This window comes from Nerophis lumbriciformis, linkage group LG32, assembly GCF_033978685.3.
Source record: "Nerophis lumbriciformis linkage group LG32, RoL_Nlum_v2.1, whole genome shotgun sequence".
Taxonomy (NCBI): Eukaryota; Metazoa; Chordata; class Actinopteri; order Syngnathiformes; family Syngnathidae; genus Nerophis; species Nerophis lumbriciformis.
Window position 1 is genome coordinate 7291092 of NC_084579.2, and position 18720 is coordinate 7309811.

Genomic DNA, 18720 nt, shown 5'->3' on the forward strand with positions numbered 1-18720 from the left:
GTGGGCAAAGCAGTAATCAGAGCAAAGGATGGCTATTTTGAAGAAACTAGAATATAAAACATGTTTTCAGTTATATCACCTTTTTTTTGTTAAGTACATAACTCCACATGTGTTCATTCATAGATTTGATGCCTTCAGTGACAATCTACAATGTAAATAGTCATGAAAATAAAACACATTGAATGAGAAGGTGTGTCCAAACTTTTGGCCAGTATATATATATATATATATATATATATATATATATATATATATATATATATATATATATATATATATATATATATATATATATATATATATACATATATATATATATATATATATATATATATTAGAGATGCGCGGTTTGCGGACACAACCGCGGAGTCCGCGGATAATCCGCGGGTCGGGCGGGTGATATGACGAAAAAAATAGATTGTAAATAGATTCGGGCGGTTGAACCAATTCGGAAATATATATACATAGTTAAATGTTGTTACCCACATACAAAAAACGTATAGATTTTATCGGTCCTTCAGGTGGAGCTGATGGTGCATCACCGAAAAAGAAAAGGATTGACTTCACAGAATGGGAGGAGGATACACCTGTGCTTGTTGATGAAGTAGAGGATTATTCCTCTACAAACTTCCATCTCGACGGATCAGCAGAAGAAAATCTACTTTCCTTTTGGGGGAAACAAGGACAATCATTCCCACGACTACAACACCTTGCCAAGAGAATCCTATGCGTCCCAGCAACAAGTGGCGCAAGTGAGCGCTCCTTTAGCGCAGCAGGGCGCATTTTAGAGGCCAGGCGCTCTCGCCTGAATCCTGGCACTGTAGATGCCATTTTATTCCTGCATAGTGCTAACAAAAAAAAAGTAAGTAGACATACGGTTGGATATGTTAAACGAATTAATCTACATTACCTATAGGCTATACCAAATAAGCCCATGTCTTACCTATATTGAGTTCGGTCAGCTGAATAATTTTGATGGTTACGTGTTGTTTGGGCGCACTACAATGCAAAGGAATTAAGGCAATTGCATTGTTTATTGTGGTTTTTTCTATTCGAGATATACTACTATGTGTGTTAATTATTTGGCCTGGCTTTCAAGTGAAGCGCATCTCCGATTGGCGACAATGTAAGGATATTTAGCCTGCTTTGTTTGTCGCGACCGTCTATTTTCATTATAATTCAAGTTTGATGATAAAGTGCAGTCTGATGGGTTTGATTTCCCCCCTTCAGCTATTTGCCTTGGCCAATAAGTTGCAGGCAATTTATTATTATTATTTATTTAATTTATTTTTGTTTAAATGGGGATGACATACATATGTTATTGTATAATTTAAGTTTGTGCGCGTGATTGACAGCCGAAGGCTTATGAGGCACATTTTTTATTTATTTTTTTATTTCAATTTAAAAACGTATGAGCCTATGCCTAGAACATAGGCTATGTGTTCATCTTTATTTTCCTGCCTGTCGTTGACAATGGAGATTGTCTGATATTTTATCATGGCTGCAGATCAATCAATAAAGGTTCATCTTTGTCGTGAAATTGTTCACTGCTTCACTGTGCACCCCGCCCTCGTCCCTATTTGAGCATTATAACGTTAACAAGTTAATATTCATTGAAATAAATTCAGAACATTTTTTTTACCTAGCGAAAATATAGGCCTAGTCTTTCTAAAACATTTTTTTAACTTCTTAAAAGCATCGTTCTGCTTGCTGCAACTGCGCACACAAAGTGTGAGGAACGCACTCCTGATCTGAGGGCATTGGCAACAATAGTCAACACTTTCTTAATGGAAATGACAATAATATTATAATAATGATAAATAATATTATCACGCATTAATATCTCTTAGCCACGAATGCTTGGCACGCATTGAATGTCTCTTTTGCATTGGATCAGTCTCCTTTCTTTAACAGGCAAAAGCTTTATAACCTCACTAATGCCTTGCATTGTCTATATGCGGGTGCGGGCGGGTGTGGTTTTGATAAAATGTTGGTTCGGGTGGATAGCGGATGGTTGACGACTTTTGTGATGCGTTTGCGGATGAAATAATTGCCTATCCGTGCATCTCTAATAAATATATATATATATATATATATATATATATACACACAAACACACACACCAGTATATAAAATAATAATTGGGATGAAAAGCATCAAATTACAGAAATAGTTTATTGAAGAGTGTGAGAAATTTCTTACGATGTCAAACAAGAGAGATACAATGCATAATCCAAAATGCAGGAGCAAAGCATGTAATTTTATTTGGAGGGTTAGGACATAAAGAAGCTTAACAGCAGAGCAGACTCCTGAGAAGGGGGGCACACATGTAAATGGGGGAAAAAAGGCACTTTTACAGAATCAGCAACCACACTGACAAGACTCATCTTTGAGAAAAGGATGAAGCGTGTAAACAAGCTGGTTTCTCTGTACAACACCAGCCAATTAGGCTCTCTCCTTCTCTCATGGACGTAAACAAATCATCTTTGGGAAGTCCTTTTGCACCTGAACGTTACATCAGACTTGCACCTGAGCGTGGCTCTCGGGTTTCTCTGTAGTACACCCAGGAAACCACACAGCAGACTTTGGCGATTGGGCATGATCGTTGGGTGTCGTGGAATAAATAATTAAGAATAAATTAAGAGAAAAGCTTCCGATTTATTTCGGCGTGCAGCAAACTGGACGACGGGAGTGCAAAATTAACTGTTCGAGAAGCGAGTCCTGGATTACGACTTTATAACGATTTGAGTCCCACAAGTTTATCATCAAGTATGAAGAGTCTGGACTACTCTGGAATAACACCCAGGATCACCATAACTACAAAAAACCTCGCTTGGAACGTTCTCTGCGACATTTAAAAGCGACAAAATGGAATTGTTGTGTTCTAAAGGTGCAGCCCAACAAAGCCAAAAGAAGAAGGTCAATAGCAGCTTCTGACTTCTCTGTCAAAGGTCAGAAAAGGGCTTGAAGGGGCAGCACGGGTGTGGATGATTACAGTGCTTATCTTTCTTTAGAGACGGGACGAGGGAGGATTCTTTTTGTGATACATTCAGCGGCAGGGAAAGAGCAGTGATGGACAGCGAGCGTGGGTTAGTATTTGAGCGTCTTGGGAACTTCCCAGGTGAAGACCTCGCGGCCGAAGTGACCGTAGGCTGCAGTGCGCTGGTAGATGGCCTTCTTCAGGTCCAGCTCCCTGAAGCAGGAAGGAGGAGAGAAGCAGTGTTTGTACATTTGGGTCTGCAATAATTTACGGCCTAAAAACCTCTAAACTGATCAAAAAGGAGCAGGGAAGCCCTACTTATACAGGTAAAAGCCAGTAAATTAGAATATTTTGAAAAACTTGATTTATTTCAGTAATTGCATTCAAAAGGTGTAACTTGTACATTATATTTATTCATTGCACACAGACTGATGCATTCAAATGTTTATTTCATTTAATTTTGATGATTTGAAGTGGCAACAAATGAAAATCCAAAATTCCGTGTGTCACAAAATTAGAATATTACTTAAGGCTAATACAAAAAAGGGATTTTTAGAAATGTTGGCCAACTGAAAAGTATGAAAATGAAAAATATGAGCATGTACAATACTCAATACTTGGTTGGAGCTCCTTTTGCCTCAATTACTGCGTTAATGCGGCGTGGCATGGAGTCGATGAGTTTCTGGCACTGCTCAGGTGTTATGAGAGCCCAGGTTGCTCTGATAGTGGCCTTCAACTCTTCTGCGTTTTTGGGTCTGGCATTCTGCATCTTCCTTTTCACAATACCCCACAGATTTTCTATGGGGCTAAGGTCAGGGGAGTTGGCGGGCCAATTTAGAACAGAAATACCATGGTCCGTAAACCAGGCACGGGTAGATTTTGCGCTGTGTGCAGGCGCCAAGTCCTGTTGGAACTTGAAATCTCCATCTCCATAGAGCAGGTCAGCAGCAGGAAGCATGAAGTGCTCTAAAACTTGCTGGTAGACGGCTGCGTTGACCCTGGATCTCAGGAAACAGAGTGGACCGACACCAGCAGATGACATGGCACCCCAAACCATCACTGATGGTGGAAACTTTACACTAGACTTCAGGCAACGTGGATCCTGTGCCTCTCCTGTCTTCCTCCAGACTCTGGGACCTCGATTTCCAAAGGAAATGCAAAATTTGCTTTCGTCAGAAAACATGACTTTGGACCACTCAGCAGCAGTCCAGCTCTTTTTTTCCTTAGCCCAGGTGAGACGCTTTTCGCGCTGTTTCTTGGTCAACAGTGGCTTGACACGAGGTATGCGGCAGTTGAAACCCATGTCTTTCAAGCGTCTCTTGGTGGTGGATCTTGAAGCACTGACTCCAGCAGCTGTCCACTCCTTCTGAATCTCCCCCACATTTTTGAATGGGTTTTTTTTCACAATCTTGACCAGGGCGCGGTGATCCCTATCGCTTGTACACTTTTTCTGACCACAGTTTTTCCTTCCCTTTGCCTCTCCATTAATGTGTTTGGACACAGAGCTCTGAGAACAGCCAGCCTCTTCAGCAATAACCTTTTGTGTCTTTCCCTCCTTGTGCAATGTCGATGGTTGCCTTTTGGACAGCTGTCAAATCTGAAGTCTTCCCCATGTTTGTGTAGGCTTCAGAACTGGACTGAGAGACCATTTAAAGCCCTTTGCAGGTGTTTTGAGTTAATCAGCTGATTAGTTTGTGGCACCAGGTGTCTTCAAAATTTAACCCTTACACAATATTCTAATTTTGTGACACACGGAATTTTGGATTTTCATTTGTTGCCACTTCAAATCATCAAAATTAAATGAAATAAACATTTGAATGCATCAGTCTGTGTGCAATGAATAAATATAATGTACAAGTTACACCTTTTGAATGCAATTACTGAAATAAATCAAGTTTTTCAAAATATTCTAATTTACTGGCTTTTACCTGTATATCTTGTAGAAAATCTACCTTCTTGCTGTGCAATACTAAGATATTACATTAATACAGCATAGCACTGCTAAGCGCTAGCTGGAAACGAGCGCCACTAAATGCTAGCTAAAAACTAGTGTCGCTAATCGCTAACTGGAAACCTAGCAGTGCTAATCGCTACATGGCAACTAATAATAATAGATTTTATTTGTAAAAAGCACTTTACATTGAGTAAACAACCTCAAAGTGCTACAGTGTATTAAAAAAATAAAACAAATAAAAAGATAATAAAAATAAAAACAAAAATAAAAACTACAACAGCCTAATAGCTAGAAGTAGTATGCATACATCTAAAAAAAAAAGGCTTTTTTAAAAAGAAGGGTTTTTAAGCCATTTTTTTTTTTAAAAGCATCCACAGTCTGTGGTGCCCTCAGGTGGTCAGGGAGAGCGTTCCACAGACTGGGAGCGGCAGAGCAGAAAGCCTGGTCTCCCATTATTCGTAGCTTTGGAGGTTAGCCTGTCCGGAGCGGAGGTGTCGTGTGGAGGATTTGGGGGTGAGTAGTTCTTTGAGGTAAAGGGGGGCATTTCCATGGAGGTGTTTGGCAACAAGCGCTGATCATTGCCAGCTGGAAACTAACGCCACTAATAGCCAACAAAAAAAACCAGCGCTGCAAATCTCTAGCTAGAAACTAGCGCCACTAAACTTTACATGGAAAACAGCACTGCTAATTGCTAGCTGGAAACTAGCGCTGCTCATTGCTAACTGACAACTAGCATTGGTCATCGCTAGCTAGACACTAGCACCGCTGATCGCTACATGGAAACCGGCACTGCTAATTGTTAACTGGCAGCTAGTGCCACTAATCGCTAACTGACAACTAGCATTGCTAATCACTAGCGAGACACTAGCGCCGCTAATCTCTGCCTGGAAACTAGCACTGCTAATCGCTAGCTAAAAACTAGCAATGCTAATGGCCAACAAGAAACCAGCACTGCAAATCTCTAGCTAGAAACTAGCGCCACTAAACTTTACATGGAAAACAGCACTGCTAATTGCTAGCTGGAAACTAGCGCTGCTAATTGCTAACTGACAACTAGCATTGGTCATCGCTAGCTACACACTAGCACCGCTGATCGCTACATGGAAACCGGCACTGCTAATTGTTAACTGGCAGCTAGTGCCACTAATCGCAAACTGACAACTAGCATTGCTAATCACTAGCGAGACACTAGCACTGCTAATCGCTAGCTAAAAACTAGCAATGCTAATGGCCAACAAGAAACCAGCAATGCAAATCTCTAGCTAGAAACTAGCGCCACTAAACTTTACATGGAAAACAGCACTGCTAATTGCTAGCTGGAAACTTGCGCTGCTCATTGCTAAATGACAACTAGCATTGGTCATTGCTAGCTAGACACTAGCACCGCTGATCGCTACATGGAAACCGGCACTGCTAATTGTTAACTGGCAGTTAGTGCCACTAATCGCTAACTGACAACTAGCATTGCTAATCACTAGCAAGACACTAGCGCCGCAAATCTCTGCATGGAAACTAGCACTGCTAATCGCTAGCTAAAAACTAGCAATGCTAATGGCCAACAAGAAACCAGCACTGCAAATCTCTAGCTAGAAACTAGCGCCACTAAACTTTACATGGAAAACAGCACTGCTAATTGCTAGCTGGAAACTAGCGCTGCTCATTGCTAACTGACAACTAGCATTGGTCATCGCTAGCTGGACACTAGCACCGCTGATCGCTACATGGAAACCGGCACTGCTAATTGTTAACTGGCAGCTAGTGCCACTAATCGCTAACTGACAACTAGCATTGCTAATCACTAGCACGACACTAGCGCCGCAAATCTCTGCATGGAAACTAGCACTGCTAATCGCTAGCTAAAAACTAGCAATGCTAATCGCTAACTAGAAACTAGCACTGCCAATCGCTAGCTGGAAACTAGCGCTGCTAATCGCTATCTAGACACTAGACACTGCTCATACCTACGTGGAACCTAGTATCTGCGCGGAAACTAGCACTGCTAATCGCTGGCTAAAAACTAGCAATGCTAATCGCCAACTAGAAATTAGCACTGCTAATCACTAGCTGGCGACTAAAGCACTAATCGCTAGCTGACAAGTGGCATTGGTAATCGCTACATGGAAACCAGCGCTGCTAATTGTTAACTGGCAACTAGTACCACTAATCGCTAACTGACAACTAGCATTGCTGATCACTAGCAAGACACGAGCGCCACTAATCTCTGCGTGGAAACTATCACTGCTAATCGCTAGCTAAAACTAGCAATGCTAATGGCCAACTAGAAACTAGCACTGCCAATCGTTTGCCGGCGACTAGAGCGCTAATCGCTAGCAGGAAACTAGCGCTGCTAATCGCTATCTAGACACTAGACACTGCTCATACCTACATGGAACCTGGCATCTGCGCGGAAACTAGCACTGCTAAACGCTGGCTAAAAACTAGCACTGCTAATCGCTGGCTAAAAACTAGCAATGCTAATCGCCAACTAGAAATTAGCACTGCTAATCACTAGCTGGCGACTAAAGCACTAATCGCTAGCTGACAAGTGGCATTGGTAATCGCTACATGGAAACCAGCGCTGCTAATTGTTAACTGGCAACTAGTACCACTAATCGCTAACTGACAACTAGCATTGCTGATCACTAGCAAGACACGAGCGCCACTAATCTCTGCGTGGAAACTATCACTGCTAATCGCTAGCTAAAACTAGCAATGCTAATGGCCAACTAGAAACTAGCACTGCCAATCGCTTGCCGGCGACTAGAGCACTAATCGCTAGCTGACAAGTGGCATTGGTAATCGCTACATGGAAACCAGCGCTGCTAATTGTTAACTGGCAACTAGTACCACTAATCGCTAACTGACAACTAGCATTGCTGATCACTAGCAAGACACGAGCGCCACTAATCTCTGCGTGGAAACTATCACTGCTAATCGCTAGCTAAAACTAGCAATGCTAATGGCCAACTAGAAACTAGCACTGCCAATCGCTTGCCGGCAACTAGAGCACTAATCGCTAGCTGGAAACTAGCGCTGCTAATCGCTATCTAGACACTAGACACTGCTCATACCTACATGGAACCTGGCATCTGCGCGGAAACTAGCACTGCTAAACACTGGCTAAAAACTAGCACTGCTAATCGCTGGCTAAAAACTAGCAATGCTAATCGCCAACTAGAAATTAGCACTGCTAATCACTAGCTGGCGACTAAAGCACTAATCGCTAGCTGACAAGTGGCATTGGTAATCGCTACATGGAAACCAGCGCTGCTAATTGTTAACTGGCAACTAGTACCACTAATCGCTAACTGACAACTAGCATTGCTGATCACTAGCAAGACACGAGCGCCACTAATCTCTGCGTGGAAACTATCACTGCTAATCGCAAGCTAAAACTAGCACTGCTAATGGCCAACTAGAAACTAGCACTGCCAATCGCTTGCCGGCGACTAGAGCACTAATCGCTAGCTGGAAACTAGCGCTGCTAATCGCTATGTAGACACTAGACACTGCTCATACCTACATGGAACCTGGCATCTGCGCGGAAACTAGCACTGCTAAACGCTGGCTAAAAACTAGCAATGCTAATCGCCAACTAGAAATGAGCACTGCTAATCACTAGCTGGCGACTAAAGCACTAATCGCTAGCTGACAAGTGGCATTGGTAATCGCTACATGGAAACCAGCGCTGCTGTACGTGTGAAGGCTGCTACCTGACAATGACTCCTGGGCGCAGGTCAAAGTTCTTCCTCACGATGTCCAGCAGCTCGCTCTCGGTCTTCTGGGACGTTCCGTAGTGGAAGATGGAGACCGACAACGGGTGTGCCACGCCGATGGCGTAGGAAACCTAAAAGCGTTTCTTTTGTTAGTGGCAGCACTGGGGAACAATCCTTGTGGTGGGAGTCCTCCTCACCTGGACCAGGACACGCTTGCAGAGTCCCGCCTTCACCAGGGACTTGGCCACCCAGCGAGCGGCGTAGGCGGCCGAGCGGTCCACCTTGGTGTAGTCCTTGCCCGAGAAGGCGCCGCCCCCGTGGGCGCCCCAGCCGCCGTAGGTGTCCACGATGATCTTGCGGCCGGTCAGACCGGCGTCACCCTGGAAGAAGATTGTGGTTCGTTTACACAACTGCAGAGAGTGCCAGGCATTTGTTAGAATAGAAGCACTTTTTGTAGAGGGGTCCATTTGTACAGTAATATTGAACAGAATGCTATATTTCAACTATACAGTTAAAGATGGCTTCCTTTCACTCTTCAACCAATGCCTGGTAGCTGGGAATAAATACTATTACTCCACCGAGTTTTTGTTTTCATGTTTTCATTATTTTAATAATGAAATCTCATTTTTGAACATAACATTTAACAGTGAGTTGATAATGATAACAGTTTTCTTACACTTCTGAGTCTCATTTGCAAGTATTATATAGTACACTCTCATTTGCAAGTATTATATAGTACACTCTCATTTGCAAGTATTATATAGTACACTCTCATTTGCAAGCATTATATAGGGCACTCATTTGCAAGTATTATATAGTACACCCTCATTTGCAAGCATTATATAGGGCACTCATTTACAAGTATTATATAGTACACTCTCATTTGCAAGTATTATATAGTACACTCTCATTTGCAAGTATTATATAGTACACTCTTATTTTCAAATATTATATTGTACACTCTCATTTGCTAGTATTATATAATACACTCTCATTTGCATCATTTGCAAGTATTATATAGTACACTCTCATTTGCAAGCATTATATAGGACACTCATTTGCAAGTATTATATAGTACACTCATTTGCAAGTATTATATATTGCACTCTCATTTGCAAGTATTATATAGTACACTCACATTTGCAAGCATTATATAGTACACTCTCATTTGCAAGTATTATATAGTACACTCATTTGCAAGTATTACATAGTACACTCTCATTTGCAAGCATTATATAGTACACTCTCATTTGCAAGTATTATATAGTACACTCTCATTTGCAAATATTATATAGTACACTCTCATTTGCAAGAATTATATAGTACACTCATTTGCAAGTATTATATAGTACACTCTCATTTGCAAGTATTATATAGGACACTCATTTGCAAGTATTATATAGTACACTCTCATTTGCAAGTATTATATAGTACACTCTCATTTGCAAGTATTATATAGGACACTCATTTGCAAGTATTATATAGTACACTCTCATTTGCAAGTATTATATAGTACACTCTCATTTGCAAGTATTATATAGTACACTCTCATTTGCAAGTATTATATAGTACACTCTCATTTGCAAGTACCGTATTTTCCGCACTATAAGGCGCACCTAAAAACCACAAATTTTCTCAAAAGCTAACAGTGCGCCTTATAACCCGGTGCGCTTTATTACGATTAATTTTCATAAAGTTTCGATCTCGCAACTTCGGTAAACAGCCGCCATCTTTTTTCCCGGTAGAACAGGAAGCGCTTCTTCTTCTACGCAAGCAACCGCCAAGGAAAGCACCCGCCCCCATAGAACAGGAAGCGCTTTAAGCAACCACCCGCCCCCGGAAGAAGAAGAAAAAACGCGCGGATATCACCGTACGTTTCATTTCCTGTTTACATCTGTAAAGACCACAAAATGGCTCCTACAAAGGACAAGGATCCGGTTCATAAAAAGACGCAATCTCTCCATCCGCACACGGATTACTACCGTATTTCACAGCAACTGATATTCCTGTAACCGCACTGTGGAACGGGAGCACGTACGGTGAATATTCGCACCACAGGGAATGAGAAGTCATCCTTCACTGTGGTTCTAGCTTGCCATGCTAACTTCCTCCCCATGGTGATATTCAAAAGGAAGACCTTGCCAAAAGAGACCTTTCCAGCCGGCGTCATCATAAAAGCTAACTCGAAGGGATGGATGGATGAAGAAAAGATGAGCGAGTGGTTAAGGGAAGTTTACGCGAAGAGGCCGGGTGGCTTTTTTCACACAGCTCCGAAGGCGAACACACCTTCACTAAGACGGGCAGATAGCGCCGGTCGACATACGCCAACATCTGCCAGTGGATCGTAAATGCCTGGGCAGATAGTTTCGGTCACAACTGTGGTCCGAGCTTTCCGGAAGGCAGGATTCACAGAACTGCTGCACAACAACAGCGACACTGAATCCGATGACTTCGACGAGGCGGAGCCGGCCATTTTTGGATCCCACGCTTGCGCAACTTTTCAATTCGGACACCGAAGACGAAGAATTCGAAGGATTTACGAATGAAGAATAACTTCAGAAGGTGAGCGCTATGTTTATTTTGTGTGTTGTGACATTAACGTTAGAGCAACATTATGTTGCTATTTATTGCTCTACACCATTTTGAATTTTACTATGTTTGTGATTGCACATTTGCGTACATTTTGGGACAGAGTTGTTAGAACGCTGGTTTTCAATATATTATTAAAGTTTGACTGAACTATCTGACTGTTTTTTTGACATTCACTTTAGCGCAGCGTTTTTTTGACATTCACTTTAGCGCAGCGTAGGCGCGGCTTATAGTCCGGGGCGGCTTATTGGTGGACAAAATTATGAAATATGTAATTCATAGAAGGTGCGGCTAATAATCCGGTGCGCCTTATAGTGCGGAAAATACGGTATTATATAGTACACTCTCATTTGCAAGCATTATATAGGACACTCATTTGCAAGCATTATATAGTACACTCTCATTTGCAAGGATTATATAGTACACTATCATTTGCAAGTATTATATAGTACACTCTTATTTTCAAATATTATATTGTACACTCTCATTTGCTAGTATTATATAGTACACTCTCATTTGCAAGTATTATTATAGTACACTCATTTGCAAGCATTATATAGTACACTCTCATTTGCAAGCATTATATAGTACACTCTCATTTGCAAGTATTATATAGTACACTCATTTGCAAGCATTATATAGTACACTCTCATTTGCAAGCATTATATAGTACACTCTCATTTGCAAGTATTATATAGTACACTCTCATTTGCAAATATTATATAGTACACTCTCATTTGCAAGTATTATATAGTACACTCTCATTTGCAAGTATTATATAGGACACTCATTTGCAAGTATTATATAGTACACTCTCATTTGCAAGTATTATATGGTACACTCATTTGCAAGCGTTATATAGTACACTCTCATTTGCAAGTATTATATGGTACACTCTCATTTGCTAGTATTATATAGTACACTCTCATTTGCAAGCATTATATAGTACACTCTCATTTGCAAGTATTATATAGTACACTCTCATTTGCAAGCATTATATAGTACACTCTCATTTGCAAGTATTATATAGTACACTCTCATTTGCAAGTATTATATAGTACACTCTTATTTTCAAATATTATATTGTACACTCTCATTTGCTAGTATTATATAGTACACTCTCATTTGCAAATATTATATAGTACACTATCATTTGCAAGTATTATATAGTACACTCTCATTTGCAAATATTATATAGTACACTCTCATTTTCTAGTATTATATAGTACACTCTCATTTGCATCATTTGCAAGTATTATATAGTACACTCTCATTTGCATCATTTGCAAGTATTATATGTACACTCTCATTTGCAAGCATTATATAGTACACTCTCATTTGCAAGTATTATATAGTACACTCTCATTTGCAAATATTATATAGTACACTCTCATTTGCAAGCATTATATAGTACACTATCATTTGCAAGTATTATATAGTACACTCTCATTTGCAAGTATTATATTGTACACTCTCATTTGCTAGTATTATATAGTACACTATCATTTGCAAGTATTATATAGTACACTCTCATTTGCAAATATTATATAGTACACTCTCATTTTCTAGTATTATATAATACACTCTCATTTGCATCATTTGCAAGTATTATATAGTACACTCTCATTTGCAAGCATTATATAGTACACTCTCATTTGCAAGTATTATATAGTACACTCTCATTTGCAAATATTATATAGTACACTCTCATTTGCAAATATTATATACCGTATTTTCCGCACTATTAGCCGCACCTAAAAACCACAAATTTACTCAAAAGCTGACAGTGCGGCTTATAACCCGGTGCGCTTTATATATGGATTAATATTAAGATTCATTTTCATAAAGTTTCGGTCTCGCAACTACGGTAAACAGCCGCCATCTTTTTTCCCCGTAGAAGAGGAAGTGCTTCTTCTTCTACGCAAGCAACCGCCAAGGTAAGCACCCGCCCCCATAGAACAGGAAGCGCTTCTTCTTCTACTGTAAGCAACCACCCGCCCGCGTAGAAGAAGAAGAAGCGCGCGGATATTACCGTACGTTTCATTTCCTTTGTGTGTTTACATCTGTAAAAACCACAAAATGGCTCCTACTAAGCGACAGGTTTCTGGTTCATGAAAAGACGCAATCTCTCCATCCGCACACGGACTACTATTTCACAGCAACTGCCTAAAGACTTTCAAGAAAAGCTGGCTACTTTCCGTGCATATTGTAAAAACAAGATAGCTGAAAAAAGATCCGGCCAGAGAACATAATCAACATGGACGAGGTTCCACTGACTTTTGATATTCCTGTGAACCGCACTGTGGATACAACGGGAGCACGTACGGTGAATATTCGCACCACAGGGAATGAGAAGTCATCCTTCACTGTGGTTCTAGCTTGCCATGCTAATGGCCAGAAACTTCCACCCATGGTGATATTCAAAAGGAAGACCTTGCCAAAAGAGACCTTTCCAGCCGGCGTCATCATAAAAGCTAACTCGAAGGGATGGATGAAGAAAAGATGAGCGAGTGGTTAAGGTAAGTTTAAGTTTACGCGAAGAGGCCGGGTGGCTTTTTTCACGCAGCTCCGTCCATGTTGATATACGATTCCATGCGCGCCCACATCACGCTGGTTTTAATATATTATTAAAGTTTGACTGACCTATTTGACTGTTTTTTTGACATTCCTTTAGCGCAGTTAGATGCGGCTTACAACACGGGGCGGCTTATAGGTGGACAAAGTTTTGAAATATGCCGTTCATTGAAGGCGCGGCTTATAACCCAGGGCGCCTTATGGTGCGGAAAATACGGTAGTACACTCTCATTTGCAAATATTATATAGTACACTCTCATTTGCTAGTATTATATAGTACACTCTCATTTGCTAGTATTATATAGTACACTCTCATTTGCAAGTATTATATATTACACTCATTTGCAAGTATTATATAGTACACTCTCATTTGCTAGTATTATATAGTACACTCTCATTTGCAAGTATTATATAGTACACTCTCATTTGCAAGTATTATATAGTACACTATCTTTTGCTAGTATTATATAGTACACTCTTATTTGCTAGTATTATATAGTATACTATCATTTGCAAGCATTATATAGTACACTATATTTTGCTAGTATTATATAGTACACACTTATTTGCTAGTATTATATAGTACACTATCATTTGCAAGTATTATATATTGCAGTCTCATTTGCTAGTATTATATAGTACACTCTCATTTGCAAGCATTATATAGTACACTCTCATTTGCAAGCATTATATAGTACACTCTCATTTGCTAATCAGTAGCATGTATAAGGCATCCGCAATGCAAATTAGCATCGCGCTAGCGTATTTTGAGAAGTGAAGCCTTACTGAGCGCTTTCTATCAGGCATATTTGTTTGTTTTTTTGTTTTTTTTATATAAAGAAATACAATCATGTGTGCTTACGGACTGTATCCCTGCAGACTGTATTGATCTATATTGATTTTTAATGTATATATTGTGTTTTTTATGTTGATTTAATTAAAAAAAAAAATATATATATATATATTTTTTATTTCTTGTGCGACCCGGTACCAATCGGTCCACGGACCGGTACCGGGCCGCGGCCCGGTGGTTGGGGACCACTGCTCTAAATGACATACTGCAAACGCAAAAGTCAAGAATGGTGATATGTTTTTTTTTTTTTTTTGGAAGTACTACAAAACACATGTCAAAGATCTTCTAAAAGACAAGATGCACAGTTTTTTAAAGGCTTTTCTGCAAATAACACTTATCAAAACGCGAGTCAAAGATCCTGATAATGAAAGAAGAACTTTGCCGTTTTTTGGAACCCTGGGCTAAGATAGATGTCGTTTGGCTTGCATGTATAAATCCCTGAACTCAAAATATATGACATCAGAATGGGGAATAATAGTCTTTATATCCTACATACAGTATTTTGAAAGAATGATAGTATCATAGCGGTACATCTTAATCATTTAACTCAGCAATTAAGGCATGTTGCTTATTAGAGCAGAGGTTAAATTACAAAAATGTAGTGTCAACTAAGGAATTGTCTTACCTGTGGCCCGCCGATGACAAAGCGCCCGCTGGGCTGCAGGTGGTAGATGGTGTCGTCGTCCAGGTACCCGGCGGGCACCACAGCCTTGATCACCTGCTCCTTCAGACTGTGACGCATGTCCGCCAGGCCCACGTGCTCGTCGTGCTGCACGGAGATCACGATGGTGTGGACGCGCAGCGGCACCACGGCACCGCGGTCCTGTTTGTACTTGACTGTCACCTGGATGGGGAACACATACTCACTCAGTACCTCGAAGTACAGTGTAAAGTGAGCACAGCCCTCATATTTACAATACTATAGAAATGACATTTGAAAATACTTTAGAGTAGTCTGTGTGCAGCCTGCATAACAGGACGGGTTCACTATCCATTAAAAACGACTCAACACGTTATTGTCTTGATGGTTGTCAACACAAACGGGGCACAGTGTTTGTATGTCACCTGAGTTTTGGAGTCCGGACGAAGCCACGGCAGCGTTCCATTGCGGCGTAATTCCGCCATCTTGGCGTTGAGATTGTGGGCCAGGACAATGGTGAGCGGCATGCATTCATCTGTTTCGTCCGTGGCGTAGCCGAACATCAAACCCTGCGGGAGGCCAAGTTGCAAAGTTGAGCATGAATGGAGGTGGATAGTCCTAATTCGCTTTCCTTTAATGGCGCCTAGGGTTGGGTACTGTTCACATTTGTAAAAATGCAGAAACAATTAGCCCCTGCCATCAGTTTCACGGACCATTACCACATTTGGTGGAAGTGGTTTATCACAAGAGGATGCATGAAAAATTGATGTTTGGAAACAAACAGGAAATTGTCCATCAGTGTTTGTAGTAACGATGTTATATAATAACATCATTAGTAACGCCTTTACTTTTACTACTAACGAGTAATCTAATTATTTACTTTTAGGTCTGTTACAACAAGGGTTACAAAATTCCGGGAATATTCAAAGTTGGAAACTTTCCATGGGAATTAACGGGAAATTAATGGGAATAAACAATGAATGCAACATGCTAGATCTTGCAGCATGATTATTAGCTAAAAAAGCCATCAGACTTTATAATGCATATGTTCCTTTTGACTGTACATGTATAATGTATTTATATTATTCACATGTGAATAATGCTGTATAATAAGACTGTATTTGCGTTATTCACATGTGAATAATGCTGTATAATAAGACTGTATTTATATTATCCACATGTGAATGCTGTATAATAGACTGTATTTGTGTTATTCACATGTGAATAATGCTGTATAATAGACTGTATTTATATTATTCACATGTGAATAATGCTGTATAATAGACTATATTTATATTATTCACATGTGAATAATGCTGTATAATAGACTGTATTTATATTATTCGCATGTGAATGCTGTATAATAGACTGTATTTGTGTTATTCACATGTGAATAATGCTGTATAATAGACTGTATTAATATTATTCACTTGTGAATAATGCCGTATAATAGACTGTATTTATATTATTCACATGTGAATAATGCTGTATAATAGACTATATTTATATTATTCACATGTGAATAATGCTGTATAATAGACTGTATTTATATTATTCGCATGTGAATGCTGTATAATAGACTGTATTTGTGTTATTCACATGTGAATTATGCTGTATAATAGATTGTATTTGTGTTATTCACATGTAAATAATGCTGTATAATAGACTGTATTTATATTATTCACATGTGAATAATGCTGTATAATAGACTGTATTTGTGTTATTCACATGTGAATAATGCTGTATAATAGACTGTATTTATATTATTCACATGTGAATAATGCTGTATAATAGACTGTATTTATATTATTCACATGTGAATAATGCTGTATAATAGACTGTATTTATATTATTCACATGTGAATAATGCTGTATAATAGACAGGTATTTTTTACATGTGAATATTATAAATACAAAGTGTTTATTGTCTATTGTGAGCGAACTGTGGTGCTGAATTTCCCCCAGGGATCAATAAAGTACTTTCTATTCTATTCTATTCTAAAACAACCTGATTTAATGCAAATTCAGTTTAATTTCAACCCTGCACTGTGCATTCCTCCATCACATGTGCAGTGCATTCTTCCATCACATGCCCAGATAATTCCCAGCATGCTACACACTACAGCAGGGCTATTGAGGCCACACTAGTATTTGAGCCCAAGGACTTCATCCAGTCAGGTAAGTTTTGATGATATTACTGGGGTAAATATATTTGATCTATGGTATTTAAGTTTAATAGAGGTGTAATTGCTTTTTACTGTATGACTGTAGGCTACTCCAGCAGACTTCCACTCAAGCTAGCTAGTTGTTCCTGTACTTGTTAAATAATTTTGGGGCCAATATCTCTAGCTGGCTAGGTTTATGTACCACCACAGTCTCATAACGAACCGAAAATATTTGTCCGTTAGCCGTGATGCTAATTTTCTCTATGTTAAATCCCATTCTGTTATGCTAACAACGTTAGCGATCCGAATTTACCTTTTTTGTGATCCGTAAAGTTCAACTAGCAAATACTAAATCAAAACATGTAGTTTCCTCTGCCTTCTGTTCTGCTAGCCATTCTGTTGTCATAGAAGAATGTAGGTTATAGTTTGATTTAGCATGCTGATTGAGTGTTCATTTATTCATCTAGCCTATTTCTATTAATGTGTCCATCAGTAAAATATTTTTAAAGACTACTCCAATTGTTTAGCTGCCTATTTATATCTCTGTGTGGCATTGCATTAGTGTTTACAAGCTTCCAACTTTGAATAATCAAAAAATGGTCAAAATTTCCAAACTTAACTTCCCGTGGAAATTTACCAGAAACTTTCCACCCCTTTGCAACCCTCGTTAGAACGCCGTTAGCTCTTTTGCTGTAACGTGGCACGCTACGTTTATGTCAACAACAAGACTGTATCATAAGTGTAGCAAGTTCAATGCAGGAAATATATTTCTACGAGTGAAAGCAACAAACAGCACCGCACTAAAATGAACTTGATATCAAATAGGAAGAGGCAACATTGTGACACAGCAGACAACAACATACGCACACAATTAGAAAAATGAACAAATCGATGATTAAAGTGACAAACTTGCCATCCAAACAATACACCGTTTGTTGACAAGAAGATATGAAAGCCATCGGAGCACATTACATCTCTTTACTAAACAGAGGTCACACAATCCGATGAAAAGTGTTGGAATAATTGTTTGTAAGTTATCACAAAAGAAACATTATATTACATTATGTTCCTGATGAGAAGATGAAGGCTGTCTTTCGAGGCCTAACAAGAGGAAGAAGGCTCGTGAAACGCCACTGTGATTTCAACACGGACAGATGGCAGCATCTGCTCAACTTCCAGAGGAACTCTCTTTGAAGTGTTAAACGAACTCTCTCTGAAGTATTTCACAAACTCTCTTCCAACTATTTGG

General features: G+C 39.6%; 1 protein-coding gene across 1 annotated transcript in view; it reads right to left on the bottom strand.

Moving 5' to 3' along the window:
• Window positions 1–2156: 2156 nt before the first annotated feature.
• The window catches only part of mat2aa (methionine adenosyltransferase 2Aa), a 31036-nt gene continuing 14472 nt past the window's right edge, over window positions 2157–18720 (bottom strand). The window contains exons 5-9 of the mRNA XM_061926967.2: window positions 15732–15875; window positions 15292–15510; window positions 8848–9030; window positions 8648–8781; window positions 2157–3193 (exon numbers count right to left, since the gene is read on the bottom strand). Of these exons, the coding sequence (XP_061782951.1) occupies window positions 3091–3193; window positions 8648–8781; window positions 8848–9030; window positions 15292–15510; window positions 15732–15875 (783 nt within the window). The 3' untranslated portion in view covers window positions 2157–3090. The remainder of the gene's footprint in view (window positions 3194–8647; window positions 8782–8847; window positions 9031–15291; window positions 15511–15731; window positions 15876–18720) is intronic.